This window comes from Phoenix dactylifera, unplaced genomic scaffold (assembly GCF_009389715.1).
Source record: "Phoenix dactylifera cultivar Barhee BC4 unplaced genomic scaffold, palm_55x_up_171113_PBpolish2nd_filt_p 000405F, whole genome shotgun sequence".
Lineage (NCBI taxonomy): Eukaryota > Viridiplantae > Streptophyta > Magnoliopsida > Arecales > Arecaceae > Phoenix > Phoenix dactylifera.
In genome coordinates, this window is record NW_024067847.1 from 104,863 (window position 1) to 122,256 (window position 17,394).

General features: G+C 41.5%; 1 protein-coding gene across 2 annotated transcripts; it reads left to right on the forward strand.

Moving 5' to 3' along the window:
* The first annotated feature begins 376 nt into the window (after positions 1-376).
* Positions 377-7,143, forward strand: LOC103722848 (eukaryotic peptide chain release factor subunit 1-3-like). Of its 2 annotated transcripts, none has more exons than XM_008813546.4 (3): positions 377-612; positions 5,212-6,669; positions 6,797-7,143. In XM_008813546.4, exon 2 carries the CDS (start codon positions 5,249-5,251, stop codon positions 6,557-6,559), a length of 1,311 nt encoding a protein of 436 aa, XP_008811768.2. In that variant the 5' UTR covers positions 377-612; positions 5,212-5,248; the 3' UTR covers positions 6,560-6,669; positions 6,797-7,143. The 2 variants fall into 2 exon arrangements, with proteins under 2 accessions (XP_008811768.2, XP_008811769.2); XM_008813547.4 differs by having other exon boundaries at positions 5,212-6,662.
* Positions 7,144-17,394: the final 10,251 nt, after the last annotated feature.

The following is a 17,394-nucleotide window of genomic DNA, read 5'->3' on the forward strand; positions in this document are numbered from 1 at the left end:
ATTAGCATCGGAGGAAGAGAAGATTGGATTGCGAAGAGATCTACAAGCATGAATTGGATCCAAAGCTCAACCTCAAGATGACCTTCCGATTTCGGAGAAGAAGAGATAAGAGGAGAACATGGACTCAGCTCAGACTGGATTAATTTAAACTCAAGCCCGATCTGTTTAATAAATAGGCTCCAATTTCAGATTTAATCCGATCTGCCGGGATTAAAAATCAGATCTAAGACCCGTCCGAAATGCTTTGAGCTTGGATAGGTCGGGCGGGCTGCGCGGCATTTGAGCTAACCCACGTGTCATGTGACTCAAGGAGGTGCGAGGGTTGAGCCGTCAAGCAAAGCATTTGTTACTAAAATGGTGGCAAGGGAAAACGCGTCCATACTCCATACCACATCCCGATATCAAAACCTGGCACGGCACTGTCTCCTTTATTAAATAGTATTACAATTTTAACATTCTTTTATTTTAATAAGTTGAAAAGTTTTAGACCGCTAGATCGAAAAGATAACGGTTATGAAGGCCTCGGTAATGTCTGCCCCAGTATGAATATCTCGGTCCTTGAGTCTCTGGGGCCTGTCGACGCGAGACTGAAGATCGCAGCAGCCCTCCGAGGTTGTCTCTTCCGCTCTCTTTTCTATCGATTTTTTTTTTTTTCCCTTACTGATTCTATTTTCCTCCGTTCTCTCCAAGTATATGTCTTAATTTTTTATTTGCTATAATTGATTGATTGATTTTGTTTGGATTTTAATCTATTTCTCTTTGATCCGATCTTAATCTGTTGCTTCTTTGGTATGGATTTCTCTTTAGATTGCACTTGGATCCGGTTTAGATCCATGACTATGTATTGGTGATTCTTGATTGCTATGAATTTTCTTTTTCTTTTTGCGAGGAGAATCCTAGATGTGATTCCTAAATGCTAGGGTTTTCAGTTTTTATTTTAATTTGTGTCTATTTGTTCTATGTTTTGTTTGATTCTGTTGGTTTGTATGGGATTTCTTAAAAACCCCAAGGAAAATAGAACCAGTAGGATGATTTTGTTTGTGGCTATGATCCTTTTATGAATTCAATCTGCTTAAATGTATTTTTTTTGGCCAAAAAAAAGATTACCTGTAATATAGAGTTAGTAAGTTTTGTGTACATGCTTATTGATTGCAAACTCGAGGGGAAAGATGTCTGTTTGTTAGGATGCTTATGGCAGCGTCTCAGTGGTGTGGCTTGAACTGTAGGAGATTTATTGGTGTACATAGTCCTCTTTGAAAGGATTGCATGCTATTGCATTTTGCTGTGAAGTTGCATGCTTCTGATTATAGCTGCTAGGAAACTAGCTTCCCAGCTAAAAGCAGCAAGTGATCAGCCTGATTGGAGTTATTGGCCTACCCTTGCTGGATAATATATAACAATCGATTAATAACAAGTAATTAATTCTGTTGGTTTCTTTGATGAATTAGATGCTATTTTGCTTTGATCTAAAATTGGGTATCCAAGGTTGTAATCGCTGGGAAACAAACTTTTCCATGTGAATTCATTACTAGGGGGCTAGGGTTGAGCCAATTGGAGCCATTTGCCGGAAATTGCTGATGAGAATTCAATTCCGCATCTGGACCAAGAAAATTCGAATAACTTCCCTGTTTTGTCGATGGATCCAACATTACTATCTTCTTTACTATATTAGAAGGAACAATCTATTCGCATCCATGATCCACTTATCAAGCTTTGAAAATCTTGAAAAGAGAGAATATATAAAAGGTTGGAAGCTATGATGGATACTTGAATCCTGAAAATCTCACATGGAGATGGGCACGTTCCACTCGAAAATATACTTCCACTATTGAGAGAATTGTGGTTGGTAAGAAGATTGGGAAGGAGATGAGGGCGTAGCTTTAAAAGTGAAGGAGTTGTCCCTCAGAGATGAAGGAGCTGTTCGTTCGCCCAGGGCCCGAAGTACTGTGCTAAAGCTCGAGACTTTATCCAAGTCATGCAAGCATGCAGTTTTCCTGTTGGACCATCTTGAAAGAAAAGAAATTGGGCTCGGATTTGATCCTTTTTTTTAAAACATTTTTTTGTTAAAGATATCAAGGGAACTTACTTTGAGTACAGAATGGTCACTATGGGTTCAGTTGACAACTATTGGCTGGAGAAGACCCTTATGTTAATTTATCAACTTGATTAGCATAGTTAGGCTCACTAATTGTGGTCTATTAGAATTCTTTAACAAGAACAGTTGCTGTAATACAAGAAGAATTTTATTTCTCTTAGGTATGTGGTCATCCTAGAAAAGGTTGAAGATTAAGCATACCATCCATGTGGATCCTATCTTGTTCTCTCTTGTTTGTTTTATCATATCTCAAAAAATACAAACCTGATTAGAAGTTGATATTGTGACTACCAGGATGAGAAATTGAATAAGAAGCACACCTCCCCATATTCTGGAATTTTAGAAAATGATTTAATAAAAGATTATTATTCTTTGTTGTGGTTTACTCCACTAATTATCAGCCTTCCTTCAATTCTCTGCTTTGAAGTTCATATTGTGACTACCAGGATGAGAAATTGAATAAGAAGCACACCTCCCCATATTCTGGAATTTTAGAAAATGATTTAATAAAAGATTATTATTCTTTGTTGTGGTTTACTCCACTAATTATCGGCCTTCCTTCAATTCTCTGCTTTGAAATATTAAACTGAATTTTGTCCTTTTTTGCATTCTTTTGCTTTTAATTTCCAAACTTCTTTCTTTATATCTGAGTTCTCTTCTAGATCAACCTTAGTTTTGGGTTCATGTAAATCTGGTTCTTAATAGGTATTTCTCTGAAGTTCATTGATAAACTGAAATTCATTTAAATTTAAAGTTATTTGTAGTGTCTTTTACTTTTCCACCATCTTCTTGGTTCTAAATAGGTGGTCAACTCAGTGCAATGGTTTCAATGGTCCACATCACTTTGTTATGATAAATTAATAGATTTGAGGTCTGTTTAAGGGTTATCATGGTTGAAGGACAAGCTAGCTGCACAACACACATCGACAGTGGAAACTTCTGTGGAGGACCTAATAGGAAAATGCAAGCTATGTGTAAATGGTCATTTAAGCAGCTGGAGTCCTGAAGTTATCAATTTACTGAATTATAATTTTGAATGTTGAGGAACACATTAGCCAAGTTTTTCTTAGTAACTTCTTGTACCTCTCGCCTCGGCATTTGCATTGCCAAAAACTTACAAACCATAGATATTTCTGTACTTTCATCTCTATGATATTCTATAGGCCTTATGACCGTCAATTCAGAAATTTTTCCAGGCGTTCTTAGGTTTTTTACCTGCACTTTTGTAAACCAACCCATACATGCCCAAGCCCCTGCTTTTTGGGGCCTCCTAACTTTTGAGGTATGCATGTGTATAACTCTTTCTTTAATTTTTTTTCTGCATGAATGTTGATTTCTTTTTTAATTCTAGGTCAGCATATGTGATTTTTCTGTGGTAATCATGCCCAACAAGCCTATCACTATGTGTCTACTCTTTAATGCCATAGCTTCTTTTGTTGATATTGCTTGCCATATTGGTGAACAGGGGATATTAAACTTCCCCTTCCCCATTCACAACCTGCAAGACTAAGCACCTCAATAGGTAGTGATCACTTTGTTCTATTCCAATATAGCATCTAAGCTTTATCTAGTTTGTCAGTGATTTTTATTCTTAAATTTTACCAATTTTATCATCATCTCTTAGGTTTGTTGGTTGCTGTTTGCTGAGATGATGAGAGAGAAATTTAAGAGGGAATCTTCTTATCCATTGTTTGATAACAACAAGAAAACCAGGATGAGGAGGATCAAATAATGTTTTTTCTTTTTTTTTAAAAAAAAATTAAATTTTGCCTAAGGGTCCTAAAATTTTGTTGTCCTAAATGCAGTTTGGAAAGAAACAGTGAGAAGATAAGTGGATCATAAAAATTTAACCATATCTTAGTCACTTCCTTCGTAAGTTTCATTGCAGTTCTATTCAACCAAACATGTGGACGCTTCTAATTGCTTTCTTTTCTTTTCTTGGATTAATCTACTTTCTTTTCATGACATTTTCCTGGCAATCAGAAAGAGCCTTGGTGCCTGTTATATGTGTATACAACATCATTATCACCCAATATATGTAGTTTCAGTACTTTATGGATAAGTTTTCTCAGTAACATTTTCTGATACATTGATCAGTACACTCTTGGAGTTCATTTCCGCTGCATCTTTCATTTGATATACTAAATATTTTTTATCTCTCCATACTCGTACAACTAAATGTAATTGACAAAGAGTTTTTTGAAGTGATTAATGTCGCACCAATTAACCATACTATGATTGACCAAAGAATTTTTAAGAATGGTTCTCTGTTATATGATTTGACACCTATATGAAGTCAAAAATTTATCAATTTTAATTGTGAAACTGCCTGAGAGATTACCCAAGAATAGGAGAGGAATGTTGCATGAGTTCTGATATATCTGATCTTATCCTATGTTTGTGGTGATGACATTGGGCCTAAAGGCTTTTCACTTACCTTTTGCTTTTTTGATATTCACTTGCTGAAATTGGAGAATAAACCTCAAATATAATTGGACATGTTTTATTAAAAACGAGGGGTTGTCCCTGTTTTACTTTTAGTATACTAGCTAAATACCATTTCCTTTTGAATCTGATTTTTTTTTTAACAAGTTCCGTCACAAATGACTCCTGGTTTATCAGAATTACAAACAGGTCATATGAAACTAGAATATATCTCATTTATATTGCAATCAATCTATTTGTCGACGGTCATGCAACTACTACATTAGAAATGCCTTGGCTCGATATATAGTGTCAGTTTGGATCTTGTTAACATATGGGCAATGATCTATGACAGAGGTGGTTTTAATGATCCTAAATAATTAAGACTTCTACTTCATTATGTGCTCTGGAGCAGTTGTATGGTACATCAAATTATCAAATCATGACATGTGCTGTCACCATTAGGTGCATCACTGTTTCAATTTTGTTTTCATTATATTTTCACTTATTTTGTGCCAACATTTCCAATTGTGCTTTCCAACATTTTGTAGACAGCATGCTATATAATGTTTAAGAGTCTACTGCCGTTCTTAAAGAAATATATTTATCAATTTTGCACTTTCTATAATTCTTTATTCTGTTCATGATGTGGCTTCTTAGCATATATATTTATGGATAATATATTTATGCAGGTAGAAATCTGACCTTTGTGCTGTGAGCTTTCTTAAAATGGCTGATGGACATGAAACCGATAGGAATATTGAGATATGGAAGATTAAGAAATTAATTAAAGCATTGGAAACTGCAAGAGGTAATGGCACTAGCATGATCTCTCTCATCATGCCACCTCGTGATCAAATCTCTCGGGTTGCTAAAATGTTGGGCGATGAATATGGAACCGCTTCAAACATCAAAAGCAGAGTCAATCGACAATCTGTGTTGGCTGCCATTACCTCTGCTCAGCAGAGGTTGAAGCTTTACAACAAGGTTCCTTCCAATGGACTAGTTCTGTATACGGGTACCATTGTTACTGAAGATGGGAAAGAAAAGAAGGTCACCATAGATTTTGAGCCATTCAAGCCAATTAATGCATCGCTGTATCTCTGTGATAACAAGTTTCATACTGAGGCACTGAACGAGCTTCTTGAATCTGATGACAAGTTTGGTTTCATAGTAATGGATGGAAATGGAACTCTTTTTGGCACTTTAAGTGGCAATACTCGAGAAGTGCTTCACAAGTTCTCCGTGGATCTTCCAAAGAAGCATGGAAGAGGAGGGCAGTCAGCATTGCGATTTGCTCGCCTTCGTATGGAGAAGCGTCATAACTATGTCCGCAAGACGGCTGAACTGGCTACGCAATTCTATATCAATCCTTCTACCAGTCAACCAAATGTTGCTGGGTTAATTTTGGCTGGTTCTGCTGATTTTAAGACAGAGTTGAGTCAGTCCGACATGTTTGATGCTCGCCTACAGGCTAAGATTCTCAACGTGGTTGATGTCTCATATGGAGGTGAGAATGGTTTCAATCAGGCCATTGAATTGTCGTCAGAGATTCTATCGAATGTCAAGTTCATACAGGAAAAGAAGTTGATAGGAAAGTATTTTGAGGAGATAAGCCAAGACACTGGAAAATATGTCTTTGGTGTGGATGATACACTAAAAGCTCTTGAAATGGGTGCCGTTGAGATCCTAATTGTGTGGGAAAATTTGGATATCAACAGATATGTGCTAAAGCACAGCACGAGTGGGGAAATCATTATAAAGCATTTGAACAAGGATCAAGAAGCAAATCAGAACAACTTTCGAGATCCTGTAACATCTGCAGAGCTGGAAGTGCAAGAGAAGACGTCTCTCTTGGAGTGGTTTGCGAATGAGTACAGGCGTTTTGGTTGCTCCCTCGAGTTTGTTACCAACAAATCTCAAGAGGGCTCCCAGTTTTGCAGGGGCTTTGGCGGCATTGGTGGGATCCTTCGCTATCAGTTAGATATTAGGGCCCTTGATGAGCTCTCTGATGGAGAATACTATGAAGATTCTGATTAGCAATCAACCAACCTTGAACTGGATCCGGTCCAGGGGGAGCCTGTGCTGGCCCTGCATGTGACCGGACATGCTCCTTGGGGGCTGCACATGTCTTCCAAAAAATGTGATGGGTTTGTGCCTTTTTTCTGTTGCTGTTGATCTCAAGACATTTGCATTTCCTTGTCATGATTTTTTGGGATTTACACTTTTCAGGCTGATCTTCATTTTGCTAATAGGTGGTTTTATTTTTGCCTCCAGGAGCAAAAGAACAGGTTCACAGTGATCACTATGGATCATCTCATTGGCTGTCATGATGATATGATATAGAAAATTGAAGGTTTCTCGGCCGCCTGATGCTGCGATCGTGGTTTGTTAGTGCCTTGTGAGGCCGTTATATTAAATAACTAGACGACTTTCCTATTTGGTATTGTACTGTGGTGTGCCTGTTATTGTAGCATGGGTTGAAGAGTTTCCACACTCTTGTTTTTATGACTTTCCTGACTGTGTTTTCATTACAACTGAAAACTTGCTGCTGGTATGTTATGGTTGGACATACTTTATGAGTATTGAAGCTATTTTATTATGGTAAAACATATTTTCTTTTACATGTGATAATTTTAGCTGCCATTCTATTTACATATGTTATTCTAGAATCCTCAGCAGTCTATGATGTCACTTGGATATTGGAGTGACTTTTATCAAAACATTTATCACCAGCACGGCACAGACTCTGTAATCTCTGAATGGGGTTGCAGCTTATTGAGCAACAGATTGTATTTCCTGTGTTTAATAGTTTTGGCCCGATGTTTAGGAAACGCAGTTGGCTCTAATTTACAGGAAATCTTTCAATGATCAATGTGTTTCGCCCTGGAAGCAGTGCCATGTTGAGCGTGTCTCATTTCTACCCAAAATGAAAGGCAAAAAGGGACGCCGGATATCAGTATTTGCCTTTTTGAAGATTGGTTCTTAGTTCTTATCTGCTTAGCAGATGTTTAAGTATGTTGTGAAACGGATTCAAATGCCTAGAATACAAAATATTGCTCCTCATTTTTTTTCATGGCATTCAGGTATTCCTTATAATCTGATGTGCACCCCAACTTTATCTGGTAACGTTTTTGAGTGTGATCTATGGTATGGGCTGTGGGTGATTCAGAAGTGCATGGGGTTATGGTACTAATACTAGATAGCTGGGCAGGTGCATGGAGGATAATTTGACATTTAGGGCTTTCATTACTGGTGTGTGAAGATTTCCGTAGCTCAACAGCAACTGAGTTATGGTATCTAGGTCTTAAATTATCTGCAAAGCAAGGCTTTCGAGTCCATACTTCGGTGAACATTTTAATTGAATCACTAGAACTAGCTGTAGACTGGTTTCATGTGAAGTCTGCAAGAATTTAAATAACTAAAAAATAGATATAAAAAGAAAAATAAAACTAAAATATTATCGGTATATTCCTATTTATTCACAAAATTACATGGGAGAGGCACATCAAATAAGCAATGGCTTCTTCTTTCGCTGTCTACCATAAACAAAAAAATATGCATGCACTTCACATGGCTCTCGGTGGTTTTATTGTTGTTCAACCATCATTTGTCTAATGAGTGGTGTGAAATTTTTTCCAAGAGAAGAGCAAACTCAAAGTGATTTCTTTCTTTTTTTATATATATGATGATGGGAAGTAGCCTTCTTCAAACAGTTCCAGTAGGCCACGACACATACTGGGTCTCGGCTTTTATAGCCCAGAACCCTGTTAATGATTTGAGCAAATCTGGCTTACTCACTGCACCATGACATTGACTCAAGTGCATGCAGTCACTAAAGCAAAGGACAAGTGGTTCAGAATAAACTGAAGCAGTTGGTTGGATGATTTAAGTTTAAGGGCACATCTCGCTATTGGCGAGGGCCCATTGGATTTATTCCATGGGACAGGGAAATTGAATGCTAATATCATTAATGTGGCTGGGGTGGTAGAGAAATTCCAACTAATGAGTAACTATATGCTATATATAGAATTAAAAAAATAAATCATACGTTGATATCACATGATATATGATGATGTTGATGGATGACCGTAATCGTTTATTGCACTACCCCTTCAACAGATATGTGTACTGTTAGCATTGGATTGGAAGTAAACTACTGATTTGTTTGGTCCCCCCAAATTCTTTGTTTTCTGTCAAAAGTCCCAATCAGAGCTTATTTGTCATTTTGCAAATGCTTTATTCTAAAAAAAAAAAGTTTAATTATTTTATCGTAGTTTTTTGTTTTGATTCCACCAGTTCTCAATGCTCACATAATAGTTCTTTTTTTTTTTTTTTAATTTGCTAAGGCTGAACTCTTATATTCAATATTACTATACAAAGTTATATGGTTTTTAATGTTTTTCGCCCTAAAATTCTATTCTCCCCACTCTTTTCTTGTTATCACGTGACCACCTTGCTAACTCCAACACTAGCTAGCATACATTTCATTTTACAAATATCATTTTTTTTTAGCCCAGATTTTTGGTCAACAGTGCATGTAGATGTACTCACAGACAGTAACATTCCTACAGTATGGTGGTTTAATTTGATGCTAGGCGTACTTTTGTTCATAAATTTGGTGCTTGAATGAGACCCATCCTCAATTGCAAATGATACTATTGCTATGCATGGTAGCTAGTCCTATCTTTTTTCTTACTTATTTTCTACTACCTATGACGTGAGAGGTGGGGTAACACTACTTATCATAGTAATAGTAAGGCATGCAACGCATAATAGTGAATAAATAATTAAGATAAATAATGACATCCAACTTAACAATCAATTAGAGCTACTTATAAATATTAGATTGTATTCTAGAAATAAAAACCCTCCGATGTCCATGCCAATGATTCTTATTGTCTTAGATTTACTTTATCCTTTACTTTCCAGTACCTTAGGAGCAATGTTGACTTAGATTTTTTCTATCCTAGCCTAAGCTATAGTCTATTCCAATTTATTTTCCTCGAATGGTGGTGTGATGATGGTGAAAATTATTGAAAGTCAAAACATCTGCTTGCACTACTCTTGTATCATTTTTTTGATTACTGCCGTTTCGGCTACATTAATAACAATCGCATGCTTGTGTATCTATTTACCAATCTTGCTATTGACTTGTCAAACAAGCTTTCTAGCACATCCATCCCTCGACAGTAATGAAAGCCTCGTGTAGCTACTTTCATGTTGCTACAAGAGGAGATTAATAAAACAACTGTAAGTAAAGTGACAACCGTGTTAAGGCTACTTATGGAGCACTATATGGCATCTTCATTTTCGGTATTAGAATGGGTTACAAGACTTGTTGCTGTTGTTGAGAGCTGTATTATAAGCACACCACGTTCCAATGTACAATGTAGCAAAATTAGCCGATCCTATCTTCACGATAGATGAATCGGCTCATCGATTATTACATCATGAAGATGTCGAGATTTGCAAGAAACCTGACGATCAAGTTTCAGCTTATCAAAAGGAAGAGGTCGAATCTTATCTTGTGGAATTCTCGAAATCTATAGACTGGGACAATGAGGAATAAATCTTGCAGGCAAATGTAAAAGTAAATTAGGCAATTGATGATGATTTAGTTAACATTAGGTCGATATTTAAGTTCAAGACAGGCTGCAGCCATCTGGCTTGCAGATGACTGTCGAGGAAAATATAGGTGGGATCATGCTGACAAAGAGCATTGTCACCGGAACTAGTCGTCCTCTTGGAGTGACGGATGAGGGGCAATAGTTCAAACCATAGTGTGGCTAGCTTATCCCTACCCTAAGGGCTGGGGGGCAACCACCATATTGGATACCACACCTCCTTGACATCAACAACCATGCATTCCAAATCTATATCATGCTTAATTGTATCTACCACACCCATGTTTTACGGAGCAAATAGGATCTGGAGGACAATTCTATCTGCTACTCAAGTTTGAGTCTCACCCCTACTAGATCCTCCATAGTCTTGAAATTGGCCAAGTTGAATGTTATCAAGTCCCAAAGTAGGCCGGTGGATGTGGTGTCAAATACATTCCATCAACCTCCTGACCATCAACTACTGGGATATGGGGGTTTTGTTTATATCACATCTAGACCGACTGTGATCTAATGACCGATATACCAAGATGGTGTAGGCCAAAATACTAAGAGTGCCGGCCGATACACTAAAGATGCAAGAACAAGTAATTAATGTATAGAGGGGTGAGAGCTATCAACCTAAGGCGAGATATTTAATGGAGGAGTCTATGGTTGTCTACTATTCACAATGTAGGAGGGATGGGTGTACTACCAAAAAAAAGTGAGTAGAATGGTAACACTACCTACTATGCATGGAAATAGTGGGCCATGTGACGTACAATGTAAGGATATTTATCCAAATTAAGTAGTGGCATCTATCTTTCCACTACCATAATGTAAGATGATGAATCTTATTTTATCTTAGCTTTACTTTCTAATATCATAAGAGCAGCGTTAACTTAGATTTCTCCTACAGTACTCAAGCTACAATCTATTCCAAGCAATCTTTCTCGAATGGTAGTGTGATGGTGGCGAAAGTCCATAATGATCAAGATGCTTGGACCTGTGCGCTTCTCTTCAATCACCCCCTTTCCAATTGCATTAACACCAGTAGCACGCCCGTGCATGTATCTAATTGTTTTTACCATTGACTTGTCAAACAAATTTTTTGGCACGCCCATCCCTAGATGGCAAGGAAAACCTCATGTAAACAATTTTTTTTGAAATATTTTTTGATATATTTCAAATATCAAATTGTCACATTATTTGTACTACTTCCTAGATCTCTTTGTAAATACTGGACTGACAATATTTTTTCATGGAATACCGTTGAAAACAAGCTCATAGTGTTTAAGACTCTAAGTATTGTTAGATCAGTCTAAGAATGAAGGCATGAAAATACAATACTTATCTAATCACTTCCAAGAGACTAGATTATTCCTTTAATGATCCACGTTATCAAAATAAAAGGGGTCATATGCTGTGTGTTGGTCTCTACCAGCCAAAATTTTTATCAAAACACTGAAAATTAGCAAGGAAAGTTTGATAGGACCAATCTCAAAAAGCAAGAAATAGCTCAGATGATCCTTAATGCTGTTCCCATTTCATTAAAGTTCTCGTCAGATAGCTTTTTTGCAAGATGTGTTACCTGGCCACCAATGTCATTGTGTCTCGTCGTAGCATAGCATTCTACTATATGAAGGGCTTAGAGTCCAAGCAAGTGTAACGGACCATGAAACCTTCGTTTTAGGTCTGTCATAGTAATTTCACTTTGGAGAAGAGTGTAAGCAATGAGTGCTGCATGCATATCTTCAAAAAAGTTACAACAATCCATACGTTCTAGCATATGTCCATGCATTAAATTTGTGCCATAACATATCTCCATAATTAGTAGCAACAGTGTTAAACTCATCTTCTCAAAGGATTAATTCAAATGCGTCACAATGGCACATTAATGTGTCTGGATCTTGCACTACATAAGCCTAGTTCCACACCACTGTCTCTATATTACTGAATGGTCCACGATCGAAAAGAGAGCGCTTGCTCCAAAATGCATCATATGGTAGGTTCTATTTAGTTGCAAGCCAACATGAAAAATCCTTGACTTAGAACTGGATCTCTCCACTCCAATTCGGAATTAGAGAAGATCTAGAACTCACACTAGAGATGCACTTATGTCATGTTCACTTCTCATGAAAAAACAAACAAGCCATCATGCAATAATCCATGCGGAAACACACTTCGTGCCAGCTGCCACATGGTCACTATGAGACCCTGCCAAGTGCCCAATACCAACAAGATCCTTTGCTTTACATAATTCGTAGTGTAAAATACTGTGCAGCATTCAATGACCACGGTAGATAGATAGTGTTGCTAAAAATTGGACCCGAGGGTGACCACTTGGCTGAGAAGAAGGAGCTTCAGTGCGGGAATGGTGGGTGGCGGTACGTCGGCGGGCTGTGTTCTTCGAGGATTTGCAAAAAAGCCGGTGGCCGGGGTTTCCGGCCTCGGCCCTCCGATGCTTAACTCAGAGGGGGGCTTAATTTTGGAGAAGGAGATGGACTGTATGTAGAAGTCCGAAGCCTCCTCTTGAGAGGAAGAAGTTCCCATTTTTATAGGGGGAGGGGCAGAGTTACCTATGATGTGATTGGGCGAATTAATGGGTTACCGTCACGATTGGACATGGGCGTGTGAAGTAATGAGTTGCCGTGGATGGCCCGTTCCCATTATGGGAGGAGATGGCGCGCAGCCAGAGCTTATTTGTGGCGCGCAGTGCAGTCCATTCTTGGGAATGGTGAGGCGTTGACAGTCATAGCAGGGTATGATCCCTGGTCGATATGTCGTGGCATGGCCGGCAAATAAAGCATGGTGCGGTAAGGCTACTGCAGGGCATGGCCGCAGCATGTGGACAACGAGGTCGGCCTTCTGAGGTCAGCTCGGCCTTCTTTGCTCGGCAGTCTTCTGAGCTCGGCTTGCATGAGCTCGGCTCGGACTGCATGAGCTCGGCCTGCATGAGCTCGGCTCGGCCTGCATGAGCTCGGCTCGGACTGCAAGAGCTCGGCTCGGACTGCATAAGCTCGGCCTGCATGAGCTCAGGCCTGCTGTCGGATTTGGGTGCTTTAATTGTATTTGTAGGATGGTCCATTTTTTTCCTAACACTACCTCCCGACTTCTGAGTTCGAGCTGCTTTTTGGCTCGAGCGAAGAAAGTAGTCCAGTCGCGATCATCCTGTAATATAACTAATTGTCTATGGAGATGTACGTGCTAAGTAGGGGGTACCTCTCATGCAGTTTAAGCTAAGTGCTTTAGGTCGACTCAGCGGCTTTCTTTGGCTTGTGGTCGACTCAGCAGAGTGCCCCCACTCAAACCAGGGCGTGTTGTCGTAGGAGGCGTTGAATGGTGTTGAAGGGCGTCAAACGGCGTTGACATGGCGTCGAACGACGTTGACATGGCGTCGGATGTCGTTGAATGGCATCAAATGTCATCGAAGGGCGTTAAATGGCGTCGAAGGTCGTCGAAGGGCGTCGAAAGTCGTCGAATATCATCGAATGTCGTCGAATGTCGTCGAAGGGCATCGAATTGGCGTCCCGAGCTTGGTCGGGGCATCATTGGAGACACATACAGGAGACGGACTTCGTCCGTTGGCGATCGTGCGCCTTTATTCAGAGCGGGGCGATGTTGGAAATAGAGATACTCGTAGGTCGTTTTTTGGATTCTCCGACCTGAAAATAGATAAAATATTAAAATTATTTGAAGCCAAAGTGGCGTCCTGTATTTTTTTGGAGACATTTTAATAGCTCTCGAGCTTCGAAGTCCCTCAGGACTTGGCTCAGCACCGGCCTTTTGAGGTTGGCCTTTGGAGCTCGTTCTTTTGAGCTCGGTCTGCATGAGCTCGCCTGCATGAGCTCGGTCTGCATGAGCTCAGCCTGCATGAGCTCGACCTTCTGAGCTCGGTCTGCATGAGCTCGGCCTGCATGAGCTTGGCCTACATGAGCTCGATCTTCGTGAGCTCGGCCTTCTGAGCTCGGCCTCATGAACTCGGCTTGCATGAGCTCGATCTTCTGGACCATGAGAGGATTTAACTTCATAGTACTTTCTTGGGATGGAATCTCCTGTGAATCTAGCCAGAGGAGCGCTCATCCTTTGGAAGGCATACAAAATAAGGTATCAGCCGAGCTTTCATTATGTACTAAAATTCTTTTTAAAGCCTTGCAATAATGAAGGAAATAGCTACAGCGTTGTCATAAAGAGAGCTCAACACTCTTTTGGTCTTAATCGGAAAATGAGATGACTTTCGTAGTGCACGGATGTTTTGAGGAAGCTTCTTCTTCCGAGCTCGATGCTTCAGACACCTTTACTCGCCCGCCCTCTGATGATATTGTTGATGCCCGCGACAGGTCAGTTGTCGTCTCGCTCCTCACGCGGAACTAGGTTTTGTTCCTCAGGCTCTCTCCTGTAGGCATGATCACGGACAAAACAACTCAACCGACCTCGGCGGACAGTGCCTCGATCTCATCACGGAGTTCGTAGCAATCCTTCGTATCATGGCTGCGATCTTGGTGGAAGTGGCAGTACTTTTTCGAGTGCTTCCGCGACTCTGTCGGTCGCATCCTCAATGGAGGTCGGAGGTAGCCCTGACCCTCAATCTTCATGAGGATCTCTGCTCGGGTGGATGTGAGGGGAGTGTATGTCTGAAACTTTTGGAGGGGAGACCTCGAGTGAGCTAGGCTCTTGGGCCAAGGAGGCTCTTTCTCATGCTAGAGGGATCTGCTGCTTGGTTGGGAGCGCTCCTCGTGGCGTGTCTTCTGCATCTTGGCAGATTGTTCGGCTGCCTCTTGTCGAGAGGCTATGGCTTCCTCAGCCTTGGCGTACTTATAAGCTCGGGCCAACATTTCAACAAAGTCAGCGGGGAAGCTCTTCTCGATGGAGAAAAGAAATTTGTAGGACCAAGCTCCAGTCTTCAATGCTGACATGGCGATTGACTGGTCGAGATCGCGAACCTCCCATATAGCCGAGGTAAAGCGACTGATGTAGTCTTTTAAGGATTCTTCCTCCTTCTGCTTGATGGCGAAGAGAGAGTCTGAGGTCCGGCGCTGACGCCGCTAGCGGCAAAATGGGTGGCGAGCTGCCTGCCCAGCTGTTCAAAGGAGAGAATCGAGCTGGGCTTTAGTCCGGAGAACCAAAGACAAGCTGCCTTGTGGAGAGTCGCTGGGAAGGTTTTGCAGAGTAGAGCGTCTGTGGCTCCTTGAAGTGTCATAATGGCCTTGTAGCTCTCCAAATTATCCAGAGAATCGGATGAGCCATCATATGACTCAATCTGTGGCATCTTGAACCTCTGGGGGATTGATTCATCCATGATCCATTGAGGGAATGGAGACTCTGTTGTAAAGTCAAGGTCGGCGTCTCGCTTTGGGCTTCGATCTTGAAGCATCTGTATCTGCTGCTTCAAGTCCTCGACTTTTCTGCCGAGCTTGGGTGGGGCTCCTGTTGCAGCTTGGCATGGGGCAAACCCTGCCTAGATGGGTGCTCCCGTACTTGAGGCGTTAAGCTTCGGCGCGAGCTCTCAGGATAATGGATGCGTGACAAGGCCTCCCAGCTTGGGGGTCGAGCTTGGTGGGAGCTTCGGTGGTGGCGACGCTCTACAGAGAAGTGACGTCGCGAGCGGCATCCTGAGGACTCATGCTCGTGAGGAGGGAGTAGAGGTTGGTCTTCTACTTGCTGTAGGCCATGAACGGCCGCAGTGAGTGCTTGGACTTGTTGAACAAGCAGGTTGAACTGCTCTGATTGAACTTGGGGGACTGGATCCGCCAGAGACCTTGGTGATGGGTTCTGGATTGAGTGTCCAGAACTTGGTACGCGATGCCGGGAGGCGTTAGAGGCTCCCTTACTCTTTAGCTTCATGGCCACAACTCGGGCCCTTCCTCTAGCACCAACTGTTGCTGGAAATTGACCCGAAGGTGACCACTTGGCTGAGAAGGAGGAGCTCCGGTGCAGGAATGGCGGGTGGCGGTACGTCGGCGGGCTGTGTCCTTCGGGGACCTGCAAAAAAGCCGGTGGCCGGGGTTTCCGGCGCCGACCCTCCGATGCTTAAGTTAGAGGGGGGCTTAATTTTGGAGAAGGAGATGGACTGTATGTAGAAGTCCGAAGCCTCATCTTGAGAGGAAGAAGTTCTCCTTTTTATAGGGGGAGTAGCAGGGTTACCCGTGATGTGACTGGGCGAATTAATGGGTTACCGTCACGATTGGACGTGGGCGTGTGAAGTAATGAGTTGCCGTGGATGGCCTGTTCCTATTATGGGAGGAGATGGCGCGCAGCCAGAGCTTGTTTGTGGTGCGTAGTGCAGTCTATTCTTGGGAATGGTGAGGCGTTGACAGTCATAGCAGGGTATGATCCCTGGTTGATATATCGTGGCGTGGCCGGCAAGTAAAGCATGGTGCGGTGAGGCTACTGCAGGGTATGGCCGCAGCATGTGAACGACGAGGTCGGCCTTCTGAGGTCAGCTCGGCCTTCTGTGCTTGGTAGCCTTCTGAGCTCGGCTCGGACTGCATAAGCTCGGACTACATGAGCTCGGCCTTCTGAGCTCGGCCTGCATGAGCTCGGCTCGAACTGCATGAGCTCGGGCTAAATGAGCTCGGCTCGGACTGCATGAGCTCGGCTTGCATGAGCTCGGCCTTCTGAGCTCGGCCTAAATGAGCTCGGCCTGCATGAGCTCGGCCTGCATGAGCTCGGCTCGGACTGCATGAGCTCGGCCTGCATGAGCTCGTTTCGGACTGCATGAGCTCGACCTGCTGTCGGATTTGGATGTTTTAATTGTATTTGTCCATTTTCCCCCCAATAGATAGACATACATAATACATCACCGTTGATAGCCATTCATCTGATATTGGCCACGAGAGCTGCACAGTATTTTATAATGCAAAAGTAGGGATATAAATGGATCGGATCGGGTCGGATCATGAGTGAACTTTCTATTCAATAGAAGATCCTAATTTTAAACTCAGATCCAATTCAATAGAAGATCAGGTCGGATCGAATCCACCGCTATAATATTTGACCCAATAAGATATTCAGGTTAGATTCATATATGATAGGCTTAATATAAAAATTTTGAATACAATTAAGATCAGCGCATCTATAGCTTCAGAATTTGCTTGTATGCCATGAATTGCGGCGAATGCTGCACAGTATTTTATAATGTAGAAGGCTCACCGCGGGGAATCCTGGGACATACCGACGGAACATCCTTCTTTATGCGTGTTTACGAGAGTACCGGCACTAGCGAACTTCAACAACTATACCCCAAGAGCTCCCCTGCTTACGGCCGTTGGG

Excerpts from the sequence above, each read along its gene's own strand:
- LOC103722848 (XM_008813546.4), top strand. The coding sequence starts at position 5,249 with ATGGCTGATGGACATGAAACCGATAGGAATATTGAGATATGGAAGATT.